At 33.9% G+C, this 20,765-nt stretch overlaps 1 protein-coding gene and 1 pseudogene across 1 annotated transcript; one reads left to right on the forward strand and one right to left on the reverse strand.

Moving 5' to 3' along the window:
* Nucleotides 1-833: 833 nt before the first annotated feature.
* LOC145796394 (putative germin-like protein 2-3) lies at nucleotides 834-19,961 on the forward strand (annotated as a pseudogene).
* Nucleotides 2,415-3,775, reverse strand: LOC145794874 (protein NLP6-like). Its single transcript, XM_082877211.1, has 2 exons — nucleotides 3,074-3,775; nucleotides 2,415-2,920 (listed from the first exon to the last, which is right to left on the reverse strand). Exons 1-2 carry the CDS (start codon nucleotides 3,723-3,725, stop codon nucleotides 2,427-2,429), a joined length of 1,146 nt encoding a protein of 381 aa, XP_082733337.1. The 5' UTR covers nucleotides 3,726-3,775; the 3' UTR covers nucleotides 2,415-2,426.
* Nucleotides 19,962-20,765: the final 804 nt, after the last annotated feature.

Here is a 20,765-nt window from a genome sequence, read left to right on the forward strand (position 1 = left end):
AAGATCAAGCGCAATTGACACAAGATAAAAGGAGAATAAAGTTATTTTTGGAATAAGTGGTGGGATAATGAGTCCCACCTGACGAGAGGATTGTGAAAAATAGTCTATATTTTCCTATCCTATCCTTAAGAGGGATGACATTAAATGAAATTGTTATAAGCTTAATTATTTTGTTTCATACATGTTTTTATCCTATGCCACTTATTATATTTCACAAGAATAGTGTCCTATCTTAGAAAGTTATACCATTTTCAAATTGTAAAACCAAATGTGAAATAAAAGGACAAGACTAGTCTAATCCACTCTCTTTTATCCAGCAACCAAACATGTAGAATTCCTATCATATCCTTTGTCCATGCAAATGGATCGAGGAAGGAAAACAAGAAAGACAAAGATCTTCTCAACCCAAAATTCCTACTTCCGTCTATCTAACACAATCTTAACCGGACAAATATAGTGGGAATTTGGGAAACAAAAATTTCGAGACACTATCATGTCAATATTGTGTATTGGATACATGAAATAAAAATTTTAAATACAGAAAATCGTGTATTACAAGAGAGAGGAATGGAGAATCCCAAACCAACAATTCCTAATAATGAAAGTGGCCAATTGGGGAAGTTGAGTACCTATGCAGATTTCTTCTGTTTTCTAGGACGGCCAATCATTAAAATTAAAGACAAGTAAAATAATAACTTTATCATCCAACTCTCCCAACCCATGTTTGCTTTTCACATCTCCACACTCAAGCTAAGTTCTGCATTTGTGTGCATACCACTAATTTTTCTTAGTTTCATTAGTTACAAAAAGTGAAAAAAAAGGCATTTTTCAAGATGGAAATCAAATCTCTGTTATTGACTTTGGTAGCTCTGATTAGTTTTTGCTCTTTTGCCCATTCCTTTGAACCTAGTCCTTTGCAAGACTTCTGCGTTGCTGATACTAACAGCTCTGGTATTTTGCTTTATCTTACACAAACTTTTTATTAATTTCTTTAGTTTCTTCTTATCATATTTAGATGTGTATTAAATCATGGTGCTTTCATGTCATTAAACTCGGGTCAGATCTTTTATTTCTAAATCTTCCTGTCACTTTCTCCCAATATATATACAAACATGATATCACGTGAGAATCTCAAAATAAAAATCTTGAGAAACGTGATTTTATGAATAAGAATGCATTAGGACATTTAAAATAAAATTAATGTGGATTTATACCAAATCATTGATAAACTTAATCTCAGACAGAGTTCGCAAGCGTGGCTCCAAAGAATGAATTGCTCTTAATAAGAGTTGAATTTGAGACTTAAAAAGAACACATTCTTAAGTCTCAAGTTACACCCACTAAACCAACTGTTTAGAATTTACCCTATACCATATTATAATGAGTAAATTACACTAACTTTTCTCAAGTTTAAATATATATATATATATATATATATATGTATAATAAATTCTATAATTTTGACATAATTACAAATTTTTTTTTTCCCCCTTTTAATGAGGTCAGTGTTGAGTTGGTTGGTTCACTGACCTTATGCTCACCCCTAACTTGGATTGCACCTGTGGATTGGAGACAAACCTTAGCCAAAATAAAACTAAACAAGTTTTAAGGGCAAATTATAAACACACCTCTTGAGATTTATTTAAATTACAAATTATTTCTTGCAGTTCTAGAAATTACATTATGTTCCTTAAAGTTTTTAATTTCATAGCAAATAAGTCCTTTTATTAATAAATTATTAAGTTAATTAACAGTTTTTAATAATGTTAAAATTTTATTTCAATTAATAATTCAGATAATTTTATTATTGTATAGGTGAACAAACAAAAATTTCACTTTTTCAATTAATTCTATTAAATAAAAAATTCAAACAAAGAGATATTTGTAATTTTCTAAATCACAGGAGGCAATTCGTATTTTAAGCAAATCTCAGAAAATGTATTTGTAATTTACCTAAATTTTAAAATGTTAGTACTGATCTTTGGGGAAACATTACCACCAAATCATTGAAAAAAAAAAAACCCTTAGGGAGAGTAATAACCATGGGATAAATGCACATCTTCAAGTATATTTGCAAATGAACAAAAGAAATACCACGATAATTACCTACATTAGGGGTGGTTGGCAAATGTTTTTTTTGGTTTTTTGGTTTAAAATCTATAAAATGACAAAATAGATTAAAATAGTCAATATGACAAAATATCACATCAAATCAATTATCATTTCACTTTTTCTCTCACAAACATCACATCCAATTACAAAAAAATCTAACAATCTTTCCAAATACAAAATTTTTAACCTACTAAAATAGTTAAAAATTAAAATACCCTACTAAAATAACAACTTCCCAAACACCCACTAGGTAAAGTTAAGCCAATTTAACAGGAAGTGCTTATTTAGCAAGATTCAAGTTGTTTTGTGGGTAATTAGCAACTTTTTTTATTTTTTATTTTATGATCAGTAATTGGCAACTTTTGTTCAAGCAATACCACAATAGGACTTCTACCCAGCGATCTAGAATCGCGCATATAATCCTGCAAGTCCTCATTGCAACCTATTAAAATTAACTCATCGTCCTCATCTTCATACTTGACATAATAAGTTCCAGCCTTTAAGTTTAGCCTTTTAGCCACTTCTTGCTGCAACTGTACGAATCTTGATGACAAAGACAAACGAAATTTCATTGTAATACCTTCTCCATATTTTGCTTTTATAGTCATAATATTTGCATCTTGCATCGTTTTATCATGTGGCTCAATTTGAACAATAGTAGCCGAGGATTGAGTAGAAGGCAGATGATCAGAATTAACACAAGGGGCAGATTCATCGAGTTGAGAGCAACCAACCTTGTTTATCTTGCGAGGTGGCCACCTCTCTATACCAAAAGTCCTACATACACGCTTCAATGTAGATTTGCTAACTGCGAAAGGAAAAATCAAAATAAGAGAGCTTACTTTCTATTTGTTTTTGCAAAAAGCTCAATATATACTCTATTAGAAGAGTCCATCTAGTTGAAATAACTACCAACATCACAAGTAAAATTACATTTTAATTTAAGAAGGTGCAAGCATACCTTTGAGGCTTTTTGCAGCATTCTCAAGGCTCAATTCTGAATTTTGTAGGATATCCTCTAGTGGAATTTTAATTTTAACTCCGATATTGTTGCCATCTCTTTTTGACGTCTTTACTGTGCCTCCAGATTTGTCGCCTTTTCTTTTTAACACTTTTACTGTGCTTTTCTCTTGCGTACAAGTAATAGCAAAGTTGTTATGTTCTGTACCGCTAGCATTGCTTCCAGTATTTATGGCATTCGCTACTTGTTGACCTGATGAATCCACTTGCATTACCTCAACTTCACTTTGTGAGAGTTCTAGCTGACGCAAAGATATAGTGGTTTGGGTGATTTGAACAGGATCAAGTTTCTCACCATTTTGAATACTAATTTCTTCAATATGTAATTCCTCCCCAAGTTCTTCTCTAGAAGCAACCCTAAGACAAGAAAAAATTTTCCTCATTGTTTCCAATATTTTCCTTAATGAGGTATGTGGGTTTTCACTGGCATTGTTGCTCATTGGCGTAAAAAACTCTAGCACGTAAACATCATTTCCAGTGCAATTGCTCTCCAAGCATATTGCGAAGCAACCGCTTAATCTAGCCAGTCGTGCATAGTGTGCCAATGGGTACTCAGTTAGGCTAAGTTGAGTTACATCCCTGCAGAATACCATATTAGTGGACAAAAGTGCTCTCCCAACAACCCCCACCCCATTCTTTAAGTGAGAGAAAGAACTGATGCGATGAAATTCATAGTGACCATGGTCATCTTTCCTGTAATACCAACTTGCATGAAGGATGCCACCATTAACCAGAGCCCTGCATGGACAACCCATCTTGCATGGACAACCCATCTTGCATGGGACCCATGCCTGAGCAAAAGGTACATCATGAACAGCACATACCCTTTTCAACACATTCTTGATTTCATCAAAGGCAATTGTACGAGCTTCATTTTCATCCTCATCCTAGTTTGAAAGTATTGTCATATCTAGGTATTAATGAGCAAATATTCCTCACCATATTAATTTAAGAAAAATAAAAAAACCAAATTTGACATTGCATTATAGTTTGCCACTTACTAATTCCATGTCCTTGTGATCAAATACAACTGAACATTTCATACCAAACTTCTGCAGGGGAATGGAAAGATGCAACTGAGGAATCTCATAAACTTTGAAATGTAGAATAATATTTTGCAAATAAAAGGAAGCATATAAAAAACTCTATAATGGAAAAAATTCAGTCCATCTTAATATGTATTATCATGTTTGGTTCAATAAAAGGGAAAGAATATACATTGGAAATTTGGAAATGAAATCACCATATTCTCCAATTTAGGAGAATGGTCATTTTATTGGAAAGCCAAAGATTACTAGCCATTCTATTCAAGCCTACAATCATTCCAACCAACAAAACACTAACTTAGTGTAGTAATCTCATTCCAGTTTGGGAACCGAACTAGGAATTGCATTCTCATTTTAGAACACATCCAAACAACGAAATGAAAGAGACTTGACATAAGATTCTTATTATGCGTCACTGAATTGTTCTTGCCATCCAAACATGAGTGTTTTAAAACACTTATGATCCAGAAAAATGAGAATGTGGTTTACTCTTTTGTGTGTTAACCCCTCCGAACATAGTTAACAAACATTTGACAAATTTAACAGAGTGTTTAACACTTGTGTTAAAGCATTATTTTTCTCTTTGAACAGGCAAACCCCCACCAACTTATTGCACAAACAAACACACCGCAGCACTGTAGATGTTCTAAGAGAGAGAGAGTGTAATGAGTAATCAATATTAACAAGATATTGAAAATGCCAATTTGTGAGTGAGTGGGGGACTAACCTCAACATCTTTATATATTCTGTACAGGAAATAGCTGTTACCAATTAGTAATGTAAGGTTGTCCTCTGGTGTCACTACTTCAATTACGCCAGCACCCCTTTGGGTAGAAGATTCAAAGACTGGGAAAGCCAAAGATTGTAGGAGTCCGCAACGTCGAGCATCGTAACGCTGTGGATACTCAGCGATAGAGTAAAACTCCACATTAGGAGTGGATTCGGGGAATTGATGCTTGAACACTCGGGCAGGAAGGTGCTGTTCACAAGTCTTCCCCCCATCCAAATCAATGTCAAATTTAGAATCCATACAGATCATCTTGTACCCACAAAGTCCATAAATATCAAGAATACCAAGTCCATCATAAAAAAGTGATGCTAGGGAGAAAGGTTGGTTTCAAGTTGTAAGAAAAGACCGGCCCTCTTTTGTTGTTACGGGTGCCCAAAATTGAACTAGTATCGGGCAAAGAGTACTACTTATAATTCTGGAAAGCAAGTGTTTGATGATCTTGTTTAAATTGGAAATATCTGATAAAAACAAACAAATTGATTTCAAAACAAGGTAACATTATTGATTTAAATTGACTTGAACCGACTAAACTATAAAATAAATAAATAAATAAATATTCAAATCTAATAATAATAATAATAATCAAAATAAATAAAGAAAGAGAGATAGGAGTAACTCACTCACTGCCGTCGGGAAGAGTAGCAGGACGTGGGGGTTCATTGTCTTCTCGGCTCCAGAAAACCCTTCCATACAAATGTTTTGAAGAACAAGAAAAGGGCAGCCAGTTGAGTTCCTTGTACATATATTCCTTGAAATCGTTAGATAAACACAAGAAAAATTCAAGGAATATATGTATAAAAATCAAGCCTTATATTTTCAACTGTATAATACAAATCTTTTATTTGTAAGTGTTATTCTATCAAATGACAAGTGTGCATTGATCAATGTATTTTAGGTGATAGGCATTCGAAAATTCATAAGCACCAGTGCGAGAGATGAATTTTATCTCAAGGATATAGCATCAAATGATAGCCTTAATCATTCATCCGTTTTCCTATTCTACAATATATTTTCTGTAAGTTATACAATTTTAATTTTTCCAGTTTCAATCCTTATTTCTATTATTTATAAATATTGTTTTGTTTTTTCAAAAAAGTGTTCTTTGGTTTACTACACTAAATTTTTGTATTTCGGATTCTGCTTCTGTTTCGCAAAAGTACCAAGGGCTTTTCTTCATGTTTTGAAATTGTAACTCTTTCAAATTTCCAACAAGAAAAATGTTAAAGAAAAACAAATATTATATATATATATATATATATATTTAAAAATAAAAATTTTGTTTCCATTTGGAGGATTTATAAAGAACTGAACAATACAAATTATTTAAATCAGACTCAAGCACAATCACTTTCAAAATATTTTTATTCTACCAACTAATACTAAATTTCTAAGTGATGAATTAAAAAAAAGATTGAATGCAAAAGCAATTGCAAAACTAACAGTAAGTTAAGCAAAAGTGATCATCTCTGCCTTTTGACTCAAAAATGTTAGAAATGATTTTGAAAGTTTTGGAAAAAACAGAATTTTTCCTCAACTTTGGTCTAATTTTTAGGTGAGGCCCATGCGCCGAATTTCGCAGGTCAAGATAGTAACGCGTTCTATGCCGCGTTGTGATTCACGTGGTATATTTGGTTGCTCAAAACTATTATCCGGTGAATGAAAAATTGAAGCCAAAAAGAGTTCCATGAAAATGGTGTTTTTGGTGAAATTTCGTAAAGGTTTGGTTTATGACTTGTCCCATATTGATTTGGTGGACAAGTTTTGAGTGGATTTATAAGGCATGGGATTATACGTTGGGGAGGGCCCCAAGGGGCACCCCAAGTTTGTAGAAGGGAGATGTTATGGGCAAATTGGGCTAAAATCATTGGACCCGCACGTGCTATTCAGCTAGGCTGGGTGTGTAATGTGAGGTCGGGTTGGGCTTGTCATGCTAAATACTAATTATTTTTTTGGCCAAAAACATTTGAAATTAATTTTATTTTTGAAATAAAATCTGTCCAAATTTTCCACCTGAACAAATTCCAATCTGTTTGAATTAAAACCGGACAAATTCAATATCTGTTTGAATTTCAAACCAAACAGTGCCTTAACTATTTTATCTGTCCCGAACAGATTCAATACCTATTCAAACAGGTTTTGTACTTGTTAAATTTAAACTAAACAGCCACCAATCATCTATAAATAAGACAAGTTCCCCAGTTGTTTTTCCACTCCAATTTTCATTCTTCTTTACTGCCTTTAATCTCTGCATTTTGCTGCATTAATTTTCAGTAAGAAAGAGTATATATACAAAGTGTGTTCGTTGTGCAAATAATTTGTAGTGCTGCAGTTATTCATTGTTGATCATTTTATCCTGGGAGATAGACGTCCGCAAATCTGAAAGCACTGCGGAGAGGACGAATCTGTCTTAAGGACACAGTGTTGAACACTGGACTTGATCAAAAATTTGTTCAAGAAATTAATCAAGTAAGTTGTTAATTTATTTTCTAGTTTATTATTTATTTATATTAGATTTTGATTTTGTTTTTGTAACAAAATAAAAATCTATTTTTATTTATTTATTTTATTTTCTAGTTTGATTTTCGTAATCAAACATTCTCCCTCCTTTCCTTTATTTTGTTTGTTGTTAAATACACAAACTTAATTTATTCAGAATACAGTGAAGATTGTCTAACAAAAAACTGATTTAGCTTGTCTTCAACCCAAGAAATGTTTTTCAACCTTTTTAAGACCTTTTTTTTTTCAAAAAAAAAAAAGAAGAAATTTTTGTAATCTCATTGCCGTTTATCTTAATTTTTATTGTTTGATCTAAGTTTAACTTAATTTCAAGGTGTATCTGACTATTTTTATTAAAGAATTAATCACTATATTATCTATATTTATATGGTTGTGCATCAAAAGGTCACGCGTAATTAGCACACAAGATAAAAAGAGAATAAAGTTATTTTTGGGATAAGCGGTGGGATAATGAGTCCCACAAGACAAGAGAGGATTGTGAAAAATAGTCTATATTTTCCTATCCTATGCTTAAGAGGGATGACATTAAATGAAATTATTATATGCTTAATTATTTTGTTTCATACATTTTTTTATCCTATGCCACTTATTATATTTCACAAGAATAGTGTCCTATCTTAGAACGTTATACCATTTTCAAATTGTAAAACCAAATGTGAAATAAAAGGACAAGACTAGTCTAATCCACTCTCTTTTATCTAGCAACCAAACATGTAGAATTCCTATTATATCCTTTGTCCATGCAAATGGATCAAGGAAGGAAAACAAGAAAGACAAAGATCCTCTCAACCTAAAATTTCTGCTTCCCTCTATCTAACACAATCTCAACCGGACAAATATAGTGGGAATTTGGGAAACAAAAATTTCGAGACACTATCATGTCAATATGGTGTATTGGATACGCGAAATAAAGATTTTAAATGCAGAAAATCGTGTATCACGGGAGAGAAGAATAGAGAATCCCAAACCAACTATTACTAATAATAAAAGTGGCCAATGGGGGAAGTTGAGTACCTATGCAGATTTTTTCTGTTTTCTAGGGCGGCAAACCATTAAAATTAAAGACAAGTAAAATAATAATTTTATCATCCAACTCTCCCTATATATGTAGAGCTCAACCCATGTTTGCTTTTCACATCTCCACACTCAAGCTTGAAGTTCTGCATTTGTGTGCATACCACTAATATTTCTTAGCTTTATTAGTTACAAAAACTGAAAAAAGGCATTTTCAAGATGGAGATCAAATCTCTGTTATTGACTTTGGTAGCTCTAATCAGTTTTTGTTCCCATTCCTTTGAACGTAGTCGTTTTCAAGACTTCTGCATTGCTGATACTAACAGCTTTGGTATTTTGCTTTATCTTACACGAACTTTTTATTAATTTCTTTATTCTCTTCTTATCAAATTTAGATGTGCATTAAATCATGTTGTTTTCATGTCATTAAACTCGGGTCAAATCTTTTATTACGACATTACATGCACATGCAAAATTGCTTGAAGTTTGAAAATGAACACTATACATGCACTTGATTTTTGTGTGTATTATACAGTTGCATAATTTTACATATATTTAATTTTAAATTTAAAAATAATTTGGTAGTGTAATTATAAATATTTGGAATAGAGGATCTCATTCTCCAATTTAACTCTTGCGTCAATATGTTTCTTTAGTTTCAGTTATATCAATTTTACTTTTAATTTTCATATTGTGGCAAGTTTAGTCCAATTGGTATTGTTAAGCAATCAAATAGAAATCAATAGCAAAATAATCCATCAAAAAAGAAATGAGTCATTTTAAATTGGATGCCAACTCCATTACTTTAACTATTTGGTCATTTGATTTTAGTTCAATTTTTTAAAGGAGGGGTTATAAATTAGATTAAATTCAAAAATAGAATTGATACAATTAGAATTACAAAGACTAACTGACACAAAAAATAAATTACAATAACTACACACATTACTAAAAAAAAACACTTTTTGCGACCGTTACAAACCATCGCAAATAATTAAAATACATTCTCAAAAGACTTTTTGCGACGGCCCATGCGACAACAAATAGGGGTTGCGAATGTGGGGGTGACCAATATTTTTTGCGACTGCCTAACTTACTTATGGCAACTGATGTTTTGCCGTCGCAAATTTTTTTTAAAAAAATACCTATAATGTATTAGCGACCATCTTTTTACCGTCGCAAATAGTTTTCAATGATATTTGTAAATAGTGCATCATTATGATTTATGATCTTTCCAAAAATCTGACTACGTTGAACAAGCCAAATCCAAGTGAATCCTATCAACAAGAAACTAAAAAATAAACTCAACCAAGTGAAATTCTAATTTTTTTTTTCTGTCAATTGTTGTGCTTGAAACTCTTAATGTTCTTCAAAGCCGTTCAACTGGGCTAAAAAAAAAAAAAAGGAAGAAGAAAAAGTGTTGGATTAGAACAAAATAATTCTTGTTATAATCCAATTTTACTCAGAAATGCTTTTCACTGCCTCTGAAACTTCCCAAGTAGAAGATAAACCTCAACAGTTTTCTTTCTTTAGTCGTGACATTTTTTGGGCCTACGGAAACAAAAAGGAAAATGAATTGGAAAGTCTCAATATGGAATTTTTTCATAGAAAGGAAATAATGAGTAGGGCTAGTTGTCCAAAGAATTAAGGCCTAGTTAAAGAGATAACAGTAAAAGTAAAACAATGATTCAAAGGCTTCTCAAAGTCATCATATAAAAGGAACACAACTCACCAGAAGAACAATTTAAATTTATGTTCCAAGGGGTTGGCATTCTTGCTAAAAAATCCTCCTGGAAACATTAAGTTGAGGTGGCATGTTAGTAGACTAAATTGGAGCAACTAAATAAAATTTTATGGATGATGTGCAGTTCCAAAAAAATTCAGATGAAAGTAAAACTAACAAGAGTGGAAGATTTTTCTAACCAGGATAAGCAAATGACATATGGTAGTAGAAAGTAGAATAAAAACCAAAAAGAGCAAGAAAAAAAACATATATAACATAGAAAAATCAAGGAAACCATTCTCTTAAACACTAAACTTGAAAAGGTGCTATCACATACAAGGATATATTTGATATAAAAACAAGCTTCAATGGAGGATCAAGGGCTTGACATTATGAGGACATGGCGAACAAAGCATTGACATATGTTTTGTTTTTAAGGATTTGGATCTCCTGAATAAGGCTTTTTATCAAATTTATATGTCCGCATACCCAAGATACCTTCTACAATTTCAACTATTATCAGGAGTTTATTTGTTGATTATGGTGATGTTCCTATGAAACCACAATGGTTACTTGAACAGAATAATTTGAATACAAAACATGAGCAACATAGATAAAACAGAAGGGGAAAAAAAAAAAACCATACTCTTACATGAATAACAAAATTTCTTTTAAGATAAAAAGTAAAAAGGCAGGCAGTTCCTTTTACAGTTTTGAATTCTTCATGATAACTATTTAATTGTTTAATGTAGCCAGAAGATGATACAAAATATCAAACAAAGAAATTTTGTTTAACTAAAGGAACTAGCATAATGTTTTGTTGTTTCTTGGTAATATTGGAATCTTCTCTGTAATAAAAGCATATCAATATCATATGAAACTCATGTTCTATGGATCCATTAACAACTATTTGTATCCCCTAGATAAATTTAATCAATACTCAAAAAATCAACAACCAATTAAACAAAGTTAGGAGTTGATGGCACCTTCATAGATTTATACATAAAAAGGTAAGGTACTGCACTAAAAAGAACTAAAGAATATCAGAGACGCATTACAAACTTAAGATTTCAAACTGAACTCAACTTTGAGGAGAAAAAACAGTTAGAAGAAACATACATCATTTCGAACAAGAATTGTTGGCTTGAATTCTCTTGTGGGTTAACACCCTCTTTACATTTGATAGAAAGCTGACCAGTGCCATTATCTTCCCATGCATCATTATTTGATGGATCACTTGATTGATATAATAACCACAGAAGTTGTCCCATTTCCAACTTCTTGGTCATGAAGCTCAGCCAAATGGATGCTTTATTCTCCTACCTTTGCAGCAGGATACTCAACATCTAACATCTTGAGTATTACAACACCATCATTAGTAATTGTTACATCACCAATATCATCAACTAGCATCTGAAACACAAAATCAACATATGAAGTGTTCAGCTTCATATATTTCATTTCATCAATTTGACCAAAAAAATAAAAAAACCTGAAAAATGTTACATTAATAACGAATTAATGGTCATGTGACGCCTAAAATTTCCACATTAATGCAAGGGAATATACTCTTTACCAAAATACCAAGTTACCCCACCTGCTAGTGAGATGGATAATAAAGCAAAAATGTTAAAAGATGCGTACTAGGCGATTAAATTATCCCATTACCATTATGGTGTAATCTTAATCAATTGCACAAAAGATCTACCTTTTCACTAAACTGACCCAGGGAAAAAAATTGTTTTAAAACTTTCAAAAGCTCGTTACCAATACTGGTAAGCTTAAAATATTGAAATTGCTGATCTAATAGTAAAAGTTGAACTGAAATTAAAAATTTTAAGGGGGAGATGGAGAGACAGAGAGAGTAACTTCACAAACTGTTAGAATCTGCAAATCCAAATTAGAAATAAAGAAAGAAAGAAAGAACATTCAAGCATATAGCACATAACCAGTCCTTAACCTTTCCTAATTTAAATTGGAGTTAAAAAATTTCAAAACCCTCTCCACTTCTTTACTGAAACTAGAATGAAAATGAGTTTTACTCAAATCAAGAAAGACTCTCATATGTTCACTCAAAATTCCTATATGAAAATGAGTTCTACTCATTCTTTTACTCAAATCAAGAGTCATAATTTTACTCAAAATTTTGAATGCCGCTTTCAAATTTATTACTATGCTATTAAAAAAGTTTTTACTTAAATTTGAATTAAAATTTGAACAAAGGCGGGTGATGGGGAACCTAAAAATAAAACTAGAAATGAAAAGCAATTATGAATCCAATTTTCTAGAGAATCAGTTGCCTCCTCTTGAATTTCACGCAAAATATGAAGATCAAATTCCAGAATTAACACCAATTTTCCCAATGGTTCCTCCCTAGATCATGATAATAACAACCTAGAATGATATACATGTAGAGAGAGAGAGAGAGAGGTGGACTGATAATTTTCTACAGAAACATCTGTCTCCACTCAAATTTTGCACACTATTAAGCTAAATAAAACTCAAATTCCAGAAATAACACCTAACTTCTCAATGATTCCTTACAAGATCATGTTAAGTAGAGATAAAGAGAGAGGTAGTATAGCGATCCTGGTTTTCCCTTCATTGTTTAATTGTATTTCAGACTCGGTTCCGTGGATGTGTTATTGTCTTTTTCCCGTTTCCATCCTTTACTCTTTGTATATGAGTCTTGGGTCGTGTTGGGTAGGTTTAAAATAGGTTGGTTGCGTTTGGAAACCAAGGGTTAGTGTCCATTAAATTTTCATAATGGTTCATTTAATATCTTTATTAGTGGTTCATTTAATATCCTTATTAGTGGTTCAGTTACTATCCTTATTAGTGGTCCATTAGGGCGACCAATCCTTAATATCTTATATTTATTTATGGGCTTTCATTACTTTGGTAACCTCTTGGTCATAAATGGAGGTTAAATAGAATTCATGAACTTGGTTAATGGTCATTATTTTGGTGTAACCATTTTCTTAGTTAATGGTCATTATTTTGGTGTAACCATTTTCTTGTTTAATGGTCATTATTTTTGGTGTAACTGTAAGGTCCTAATGGCCTGTTATATATCAGTAGGCAGCAGCAGGTTAAACATGATTTTTTTCATCATCTTTTCTTTTGAAACCCTAGAGCCAACTCTCTCTCTCTAAACTTGTCTTTTCTCTAAGAATTTATCTACCTAGGGTGAGTATCTAACCTTAGTCCTTTATTAAAAAGATAGAGTGGGTTGAGGGCTTCATTTTAATCTGAAAGTTTGGCGATTTGGAGCACTTTGGTTTTTGGCCTTCATCTTCTCCATTCGGGTTATTTACTTCGAGGTAGGGATTTCCTACTCCATATTATAGGTTTTGTCCTAAGTCTTGGTATTTTGATATGTTGGGGGTTGTTTGGTAATTTTGGGAAAAACTCTAATTGTTGTAATAAATTAATTTGTATAATTAATTTAGGAAAAATTGGGGAATTTAGTTGAGTTCATGAAATTGAGGAATTTATTAATTAAATGGTGTAGTTGATTTGTTTAATCACTCACCTATGAAAATGTTGGAATTATATTAGTTGATTCATTTATTTCCTGTTTAGAAATAACTGTTTTGGGGCTATCGGTGGAGGGTAGTTGTGATTGTTGTAGACATTGCATGTGGATTAGGAAAAACTGATACTAATCACATTGGTTAAGTCGTTGATTTTGACTGTTGAATTAATACAGAAAATACGTGTATTAATTGTGTGTTGTATATGCCAAGTGTTTAATACATTGTATATGCATTTTGTTTGGGAGGAGATAGGGGATGTACTCCATGGTTTAGGGGAAGATAGGGGATGGACCTCTAAACCGGATTTTGTTTGGGAGGAGATAGGGGATGGACTCCATTAGCACCACTATATGTGTGCTTATTGATTTATGGAAGTGTTTTTGCATGTTGTTGATACAGCACTAAAATGTGTATCAATCGGGAAGTATGGAAGTGTTTTGGTATGAGCCTTAGTCTCATTTGTTTTGTTGATATTGGAAGAAATGTTAATGTGATATTTAGTTCACTGTTATAGTTTGGCCAAGTCCTAAGCCATATTGATATAAATGGAAAGTTGAACAAATAATGGAAAATGAAACGTGTCATCGACATTAATGTCATGAAACTGTATGTTGGGAAAGTGAATAGTTGTGTTAACCATCTATTGAATACTATTGCTTTATTCAATGCTTATATTTGGTTTAGTATGTTTCTACTGGGCTGTGGCTCACCCTATACGGGAACATCATTTTCAAGTTCAGGTGATATGCTACCTCCAAGGACATAGCTTGGAAGGCTTGAGGCTATTAGACCACCTTTTGTTGTTTTGTTGTATTACATGTATATCAAGCCAAGGGCTTTCTTTGTATAGAGTTTGCACTCTCTTTTTGCAACCAAGCGTTGTCTTGGGAAGTTGTAAGCCCATAGGGCGATTACTTTTATTGTCAATATGTAATACATGTTGTAAGAATACTCTGATGATTGTAATATAATATCTCTTTCCTATATCTTGAATGTATGATATTATGGGTTTATTTTGAGGGCGTTACAGGTAGACTGATAATTTCCTAGAGAAACTGCAGTTTCCGCTCTAATTTCACACATAATTAAGCTAAACAAAGCTCAAATTCCAGAAACAATACCCATCTTCCCAATGATTCCTCGTTAGTGTTAACAACAACCTAGAATACTATACATGTAGAGAGATTAGAGAGAGATGACTGATAATTTTCTGGAAAATTCTACTATACACACCCTTTAAAGTGGTATACCACCTAGTTATGCTATTTACTTTTTTTGTTATGATTAAATTTATTTATTTTTTTAAGTTATGACAATATTTTAATTATAATTTATGAGATTTTAGCTATGGTTTATGTGTTGTTTAATTATGATATATTTTTAGTTATAACATAAAAATTATGGAGTTATACTATTTTTTTCTTTTTTCTACACACAGTTTCCCTAATTTTCTAGAGAAACAGTAGTCTCCGCACGGATTTTGCACCTAATTAAGCTAAATCAAACTCAATTTCTAGAATTACACCTATGTTCCCAATGATTCCTCCCTAGATCATGTCAACAACCATATATATGTAGAGAGAGAGAGAGAGAGAGAGTAGGGAGAGAGAGAGAGAGAGGTGAACTGATATTATGTTAGAGAAACAGCAGTCTGCACTCAAATTTCGCACATAATTAAGCTAAATAAAACTCAAATTCTAGAAATAAAACCTACTTACCCAATCATTTCTCTCTAGATCATGTCAAAGCAACCTATATCGATTCTGAACTTAAAGAGCCTGAATACAGGGGAGAGAGAGAGAGAGAGAGAGGGAGAGAAGCTACGCACCTTCGTTGGTTGATTTTGAGATCTACAACAAAGGATCAAGTGAAAGAATTAGCATAATAATCACAAGGAGAAAGTAACTTTTTCCTTAACTAGAAGAAGAAAAATGAAGAATGATGAAGTTTGGGAATATATTAAGTTTATGGTACCATTTTTCTTCTTGTCTCAAAACAATGATCAATTTCAATTGGTTTATAAAGTGAAGATAGCTATAGAATATCGTATTTAAGAACCTTAATCATAAGGGGACAAATAGGCAAATGACCCTGAAGTATGAGTATTATACAAGAAAATGAATGTCTAGTACTTACTTCTTTTGATAGTCTCTTGATCTCAGACGTATAAAAATCAATTGTGTCTGCACTCTTCCCCGAAAGGCCAAGAAAACCAGTCTGCTTAATGAAAAACATTTTCCTGACAAGATGTTAGTATTCGTAATTAATGGTGAGATATAGCATGATGTAATTTTCTTCTAAATATGGCATATTAACACCAGTTTCAAAATAATCAAATTTTCATAGTCATGATGCAAGAAAGATTCATACTAGTTTGGTCCACAAATTAGCTTGCTTTACATTTTTGGTCCAACTAACTAAGCAAAGATTCATACTGATTTGGTCCACAAATTTACTCCTCCATTGGTGGGAATATGCCTAAGAATCAATAATCCATTGTTGAATGATTAAGACACCACTTAAATGCAAGTGTTATGTCCATAACAATCATTTTCCCTTAACAACAAACTTAAATGCAAGTGTTATGTCCTATCCTATCATTTTCACATTGCCCTACCACATTGATTTAGTATCTTATTGGAAATTTATTCAACTACTACGAGTAACAGATAAATAGCATATACTTTACACCAATTTATGGAAGATAATCTCATGATTAAATACAGATGATGGATCTAAAATCATTTAACAGTGGACGGCTTAGTATATGCTAGTGTCAGGTGCTACACAATTAGCAACCAAATTCTACAATTTTGGGCTCCTATGGATGGGTTAGCTAATTTTTTAAACCTATCAGTCCTTAATTTGGCTGTTAATTGCAGCCAGCTCCTTAGCAGTCAAGAGAGATAAGGGACAGAGGAGAGAGAGAATGAAAGTCGGCGTCTCACAACTCATTTTAACATCTCCATTAGAACACCCATACACTACGACATGAACAAACCCTTAACATACAAAATTGGACTCCACTTTTTGTCATATAATACACTTTAATAAACATTTTTAACATCTCCACTAGCCTTCTTAGTTAATATGGAAGAATGCATCATCAGAAGAATGCATTCTGACAAAAAAAAATAATAATAATAAACATGGAGCTGAAACAGAAATATTTGTGATAAAAATTATCAGAGAAAAAAAATTCAGATGTGAATTTCAAAAGAGTCTACTACATAGGACCAAAATCAATCCTCTATAGAACACTAAAGCAAAACAGAGGAATCATAAAATCAACATCTCCATCAATTGAATATAACTCGAATCTTCTGAATATTTCATTGATTAACACAAAAAACACAAAAAACAATTCCCTGAACATGTATAGGTGCACAGAGAGAGAGAGATTGAGAGAAATAGAATATATATAACTCAAATTTCAGAAAATTATAACTCAAAATATATATATATATATATAACTCAAATTTCAGATTCTACATGAAGATGGATCTCAGAATAGCACAATTCGATTAACACAAAAAACAATTGAACAGTACTAATTTCACATTAAAAAAAAAAAAAGAAAATTTAAAAATTGACAAACTCAAATCCATCTAAAACAATTCCACAGCCTTGAGCAATTAGATTCAATTTTCAAAATCCAATTCACAAAAACCTCAATCAAATTCACCGAAACACATTTATATCAACAACAATCCAATCTTTGCCGACTAACATTTAAACTTCACACTACACAATCTGAGTCATACTTCATAGATACTCGTAAATATGTATGTATAGGCTCAGAGAGAGAGAGAGATTGAGAGAGATAGAAATTGGGAGAGAGAGAGAGAGAGAGATTCATACCGCTGGATATCTCAGACGACAATGGTGAGTGAAAGAGCGAGAGAGGAGAGCTATATAGGTATGTGATGCGTAATAGAGAGAGAGAGAGAAAACGATTAGGTGCCCTTTGATAACACTAGCGTTTTCAGTTTATATTTACAAAAATTTTAAAAATTCAAATAAAAATTTGTTTGGTAAATTTTTAATTTATAAATCAGTGGTCTCAGTTTATAAATTTAGTCAAAAAATATAAACTCAAAAAATGTGTTTCCGTTTTGAGTTTTGAGTTTTTTTTTTTTTACCACCCAACACTAGCCACCACCCGCCATCATTTTCCACCACCGTCTTCCGCTACCACCACCCACCCCCCACCACCACCTGTCACCACCACTCACCACCCACCTGCCACCACCAGCCACCACTACCCACCTGTCACCCACTCGCCACCACCATCGCCACCCGTCACCCACCACCCACCTGCCATCTATCCGCCACCACCCGCCACCCGCCACTACCATCCACAGCCCGTCACCACCACTCACCACCCACCTGCCACCACCATCCACCACCTGCCACCCGCCACTACTAATCACCCACCACCACCAGCCAACCGCCACCCATCACCACCACCACCACCAACCACCCACCACCCACCTGCCACCCACCACCCGCCACCCACCACCCATTCGCTACCACCCACCACCTGCCACCGTCACCCACCCACCCACCACCACTACCACCATCCGCCACCATTTGCCACCGTCACCCACCCACCTACCATCGCCACCCGCCACCGTTACCTACCCACCCACCATCACCACTCGTTACCACCCACTACCACTCGCCATCCGCCACCCACCCGCCACCAACACCACCACCACCCACTCACTACCACCTACCACCCGCCACTATCATCCACCCACCCACTACTACCACCACCACCACCCGCCACCTACCCACCACCACCACCCACCACCACTCGCCATCCGCCACCCACTTGCCATCATCACCCACCACCAACACCACCACTACCCACTCGCTACTACCCACCACCCGCCACCATCACCCACCCACCCACCACCACCACCCGCCCGCCACCACTCGCTACGCACAACCCACCGTCACCACTTTCCACTACCGTCTTCTGCCGCCACTTGCCACCACTTGCCATTTCTCACTCTTTTTTGTATTTTTAAATTTTTTTAAATATTTTGTCAATTACCAAACGCGTTTGTAGTTTATGTTTTTCTAAAAATAAACAAAAACTAATTTATAAAATTTTTGTAAATATAAACTGAAAACTTAAACGTTACCAAACAAACCCTTAGTGTTTGAATTTTTCTAGAACTAGGGCAAATATAAGGAAAATGGGTAAAAGGGTAAAATAAATATTAAAAAAAAAATTAAAAAAGGGAATAAATTGGTTATTTGTGACTGGTAATCAAATGGTCGCAATTATATAGTAGCGAAAGGTCACTTTTCTAATAGTGACATATATATTACTTGTTGTTGTATTGTTCTTACTTGTTTTTGGTTCATTTGTTACACTTCGAGTCAATGGCTTGGTATGCAAAGACCCCATGCTAGCTCAAGCATTAGATTTCTCCTTAATGGGCCTCAACATACCAGGCAACACATCAAACCCACAGGGCTTAGCCATCACCCCAGCCACTGTAGCCCAAATTCCAGGGCTCAACACTCTCGGCATCTCCATAGTCTGAATTGACTACGCACCATGGGGGCTTAACCCTCCTCACACCCACCCTCGTGCCACCGAAATCTTCACCGTCCTCGAAGGCACCCTCAAGGTCGGCTTTGTCACTTCCAATCCTGAAAAATTGTTTCATTAGTAAGGTTCTTCAAAAGGGTGATGTGTTTGTGTTTCCAGTAGGACTCATTCACTTTGAAAGGAATGTTGGGCATAGAAGTGCTGTCGCAATTGTTGGGTTGAGCAGCCAGAACCCTGGTGTTATCATAGTGACTTACACTATTTTTTGATGGAAACCAGTGATTTCTGGCGATGTTCTTTCCAAGGCATTTCAAGTTAATATGACGGTGGTTAATGCAATTTAGGGAAGGATATAGGTGATGAAAGAAGGGTTGGGAGGAGGATGAAATTTCATTAGAAGTATTTTGTTTGTGATTTTCATGTGTCCGCTAGGGTTTGTCTTTTTACATTCATGGTATATGGTGAAGAAATTCATTGTGGTTTTGTGTGTGATAGAATAAGTTTGGAGGCACACTATTTTCAATCATATTTTTAATTGCTTATTCATAACAAAAGTGAAACTCATACAATTATATGAGGTGAGTTTCGCTTCAATTATGAGTAGATGGCAGAAAATATGATAAAAATTATTGTTTCCAAGCAAGATTTTTATTGATAACAAAATTTGTATTTCCACTTATTTGTTGTTTCACAATTAACTTATGGACATTGCATTTGTATTTTTTTTTTTTTTTTTTGAGTAAGTCATATTATAACTAAAAAAGATAGATATACAATGAAGTTCAATACACATTCTTTGTAGGGAGAACAAACATAAACAAAGAAATAAACTACTCCCTCAAAAGAAACAAACTAAGCCTATAGACGACAAATACACCAAACACAACAAAGGATTCAAAATTTCCCTCTAGCACTCTTCAAGTAATGAAGTTTTGCTTTGAGTTTTCTTCTGTTATCCTCCTTTGTAGTCTTCTCATTAATGGGATCACTTGGAGATGGACCCCCTCTACTTTGTAGGCTCTTTGTTTGACACAACAACTCTTGATTTAATTCTCTATTTCCCAACTCTCTCATATCACATGATTCAAGGACATAAAAAGCATTAGATGTTGATGGGGTGAAACACTACGTCTCTCCCTCTTTGTTTTTCACTGTCATTGAACCTTGCCCACCATCTCTCCCTTTTTTCTTCACCACTTCCCATTTAGTTGGAACTTGTATGTTAGTCTCCTTGACTCTCCACTCTTGTTTGGAAGATGGAGGATTCAAGGTCTTTGGCTTCTGAGGACACAAATTAGTGATATGACCAAAAGTCTTACAATCATCACACCTTTGAGGCTTCCATAGAGCCTCAACTTGAATCTCATATGGGTCACCATAACCATGATTTATTTTGAAAGACTCAGGGATCTCTTTGCTGGCACTTCAATACATA

The sequence above is a fragment of the Camellia sinensis genome, chromosome 7 (genome assembly GCF_055761805.1).
Source record: "Camellia sinensis isolate YWXY chromosome 7, ASM5576180v1, whole genome shotgun sequence".
NCBI classification, from domain to species: Eukaryota; Viridiplantae; Streptophyta; class Magnoliopsida; order Ericales; family Theaceae; genus Camellia; species Camellia sinensis.

Excerpts from the sequence above, each read along its gene's own strand:
- LOC145794874 (XM_082877211.1), bottom strand. The coding sequence starts at position 3,725 with ATGGTATTCTGCAGGGATGTAACTCAACTTAGCCTAACTGAGTACCCA. Across the intron at positions 2,921-3,073 it reads TGCTGCAAAAAGCCTCAAAG|TTAGCAAATCTACATTGAAG; the intron begins GTATGCTTGCAC and ends TTCCTTTCGCAG.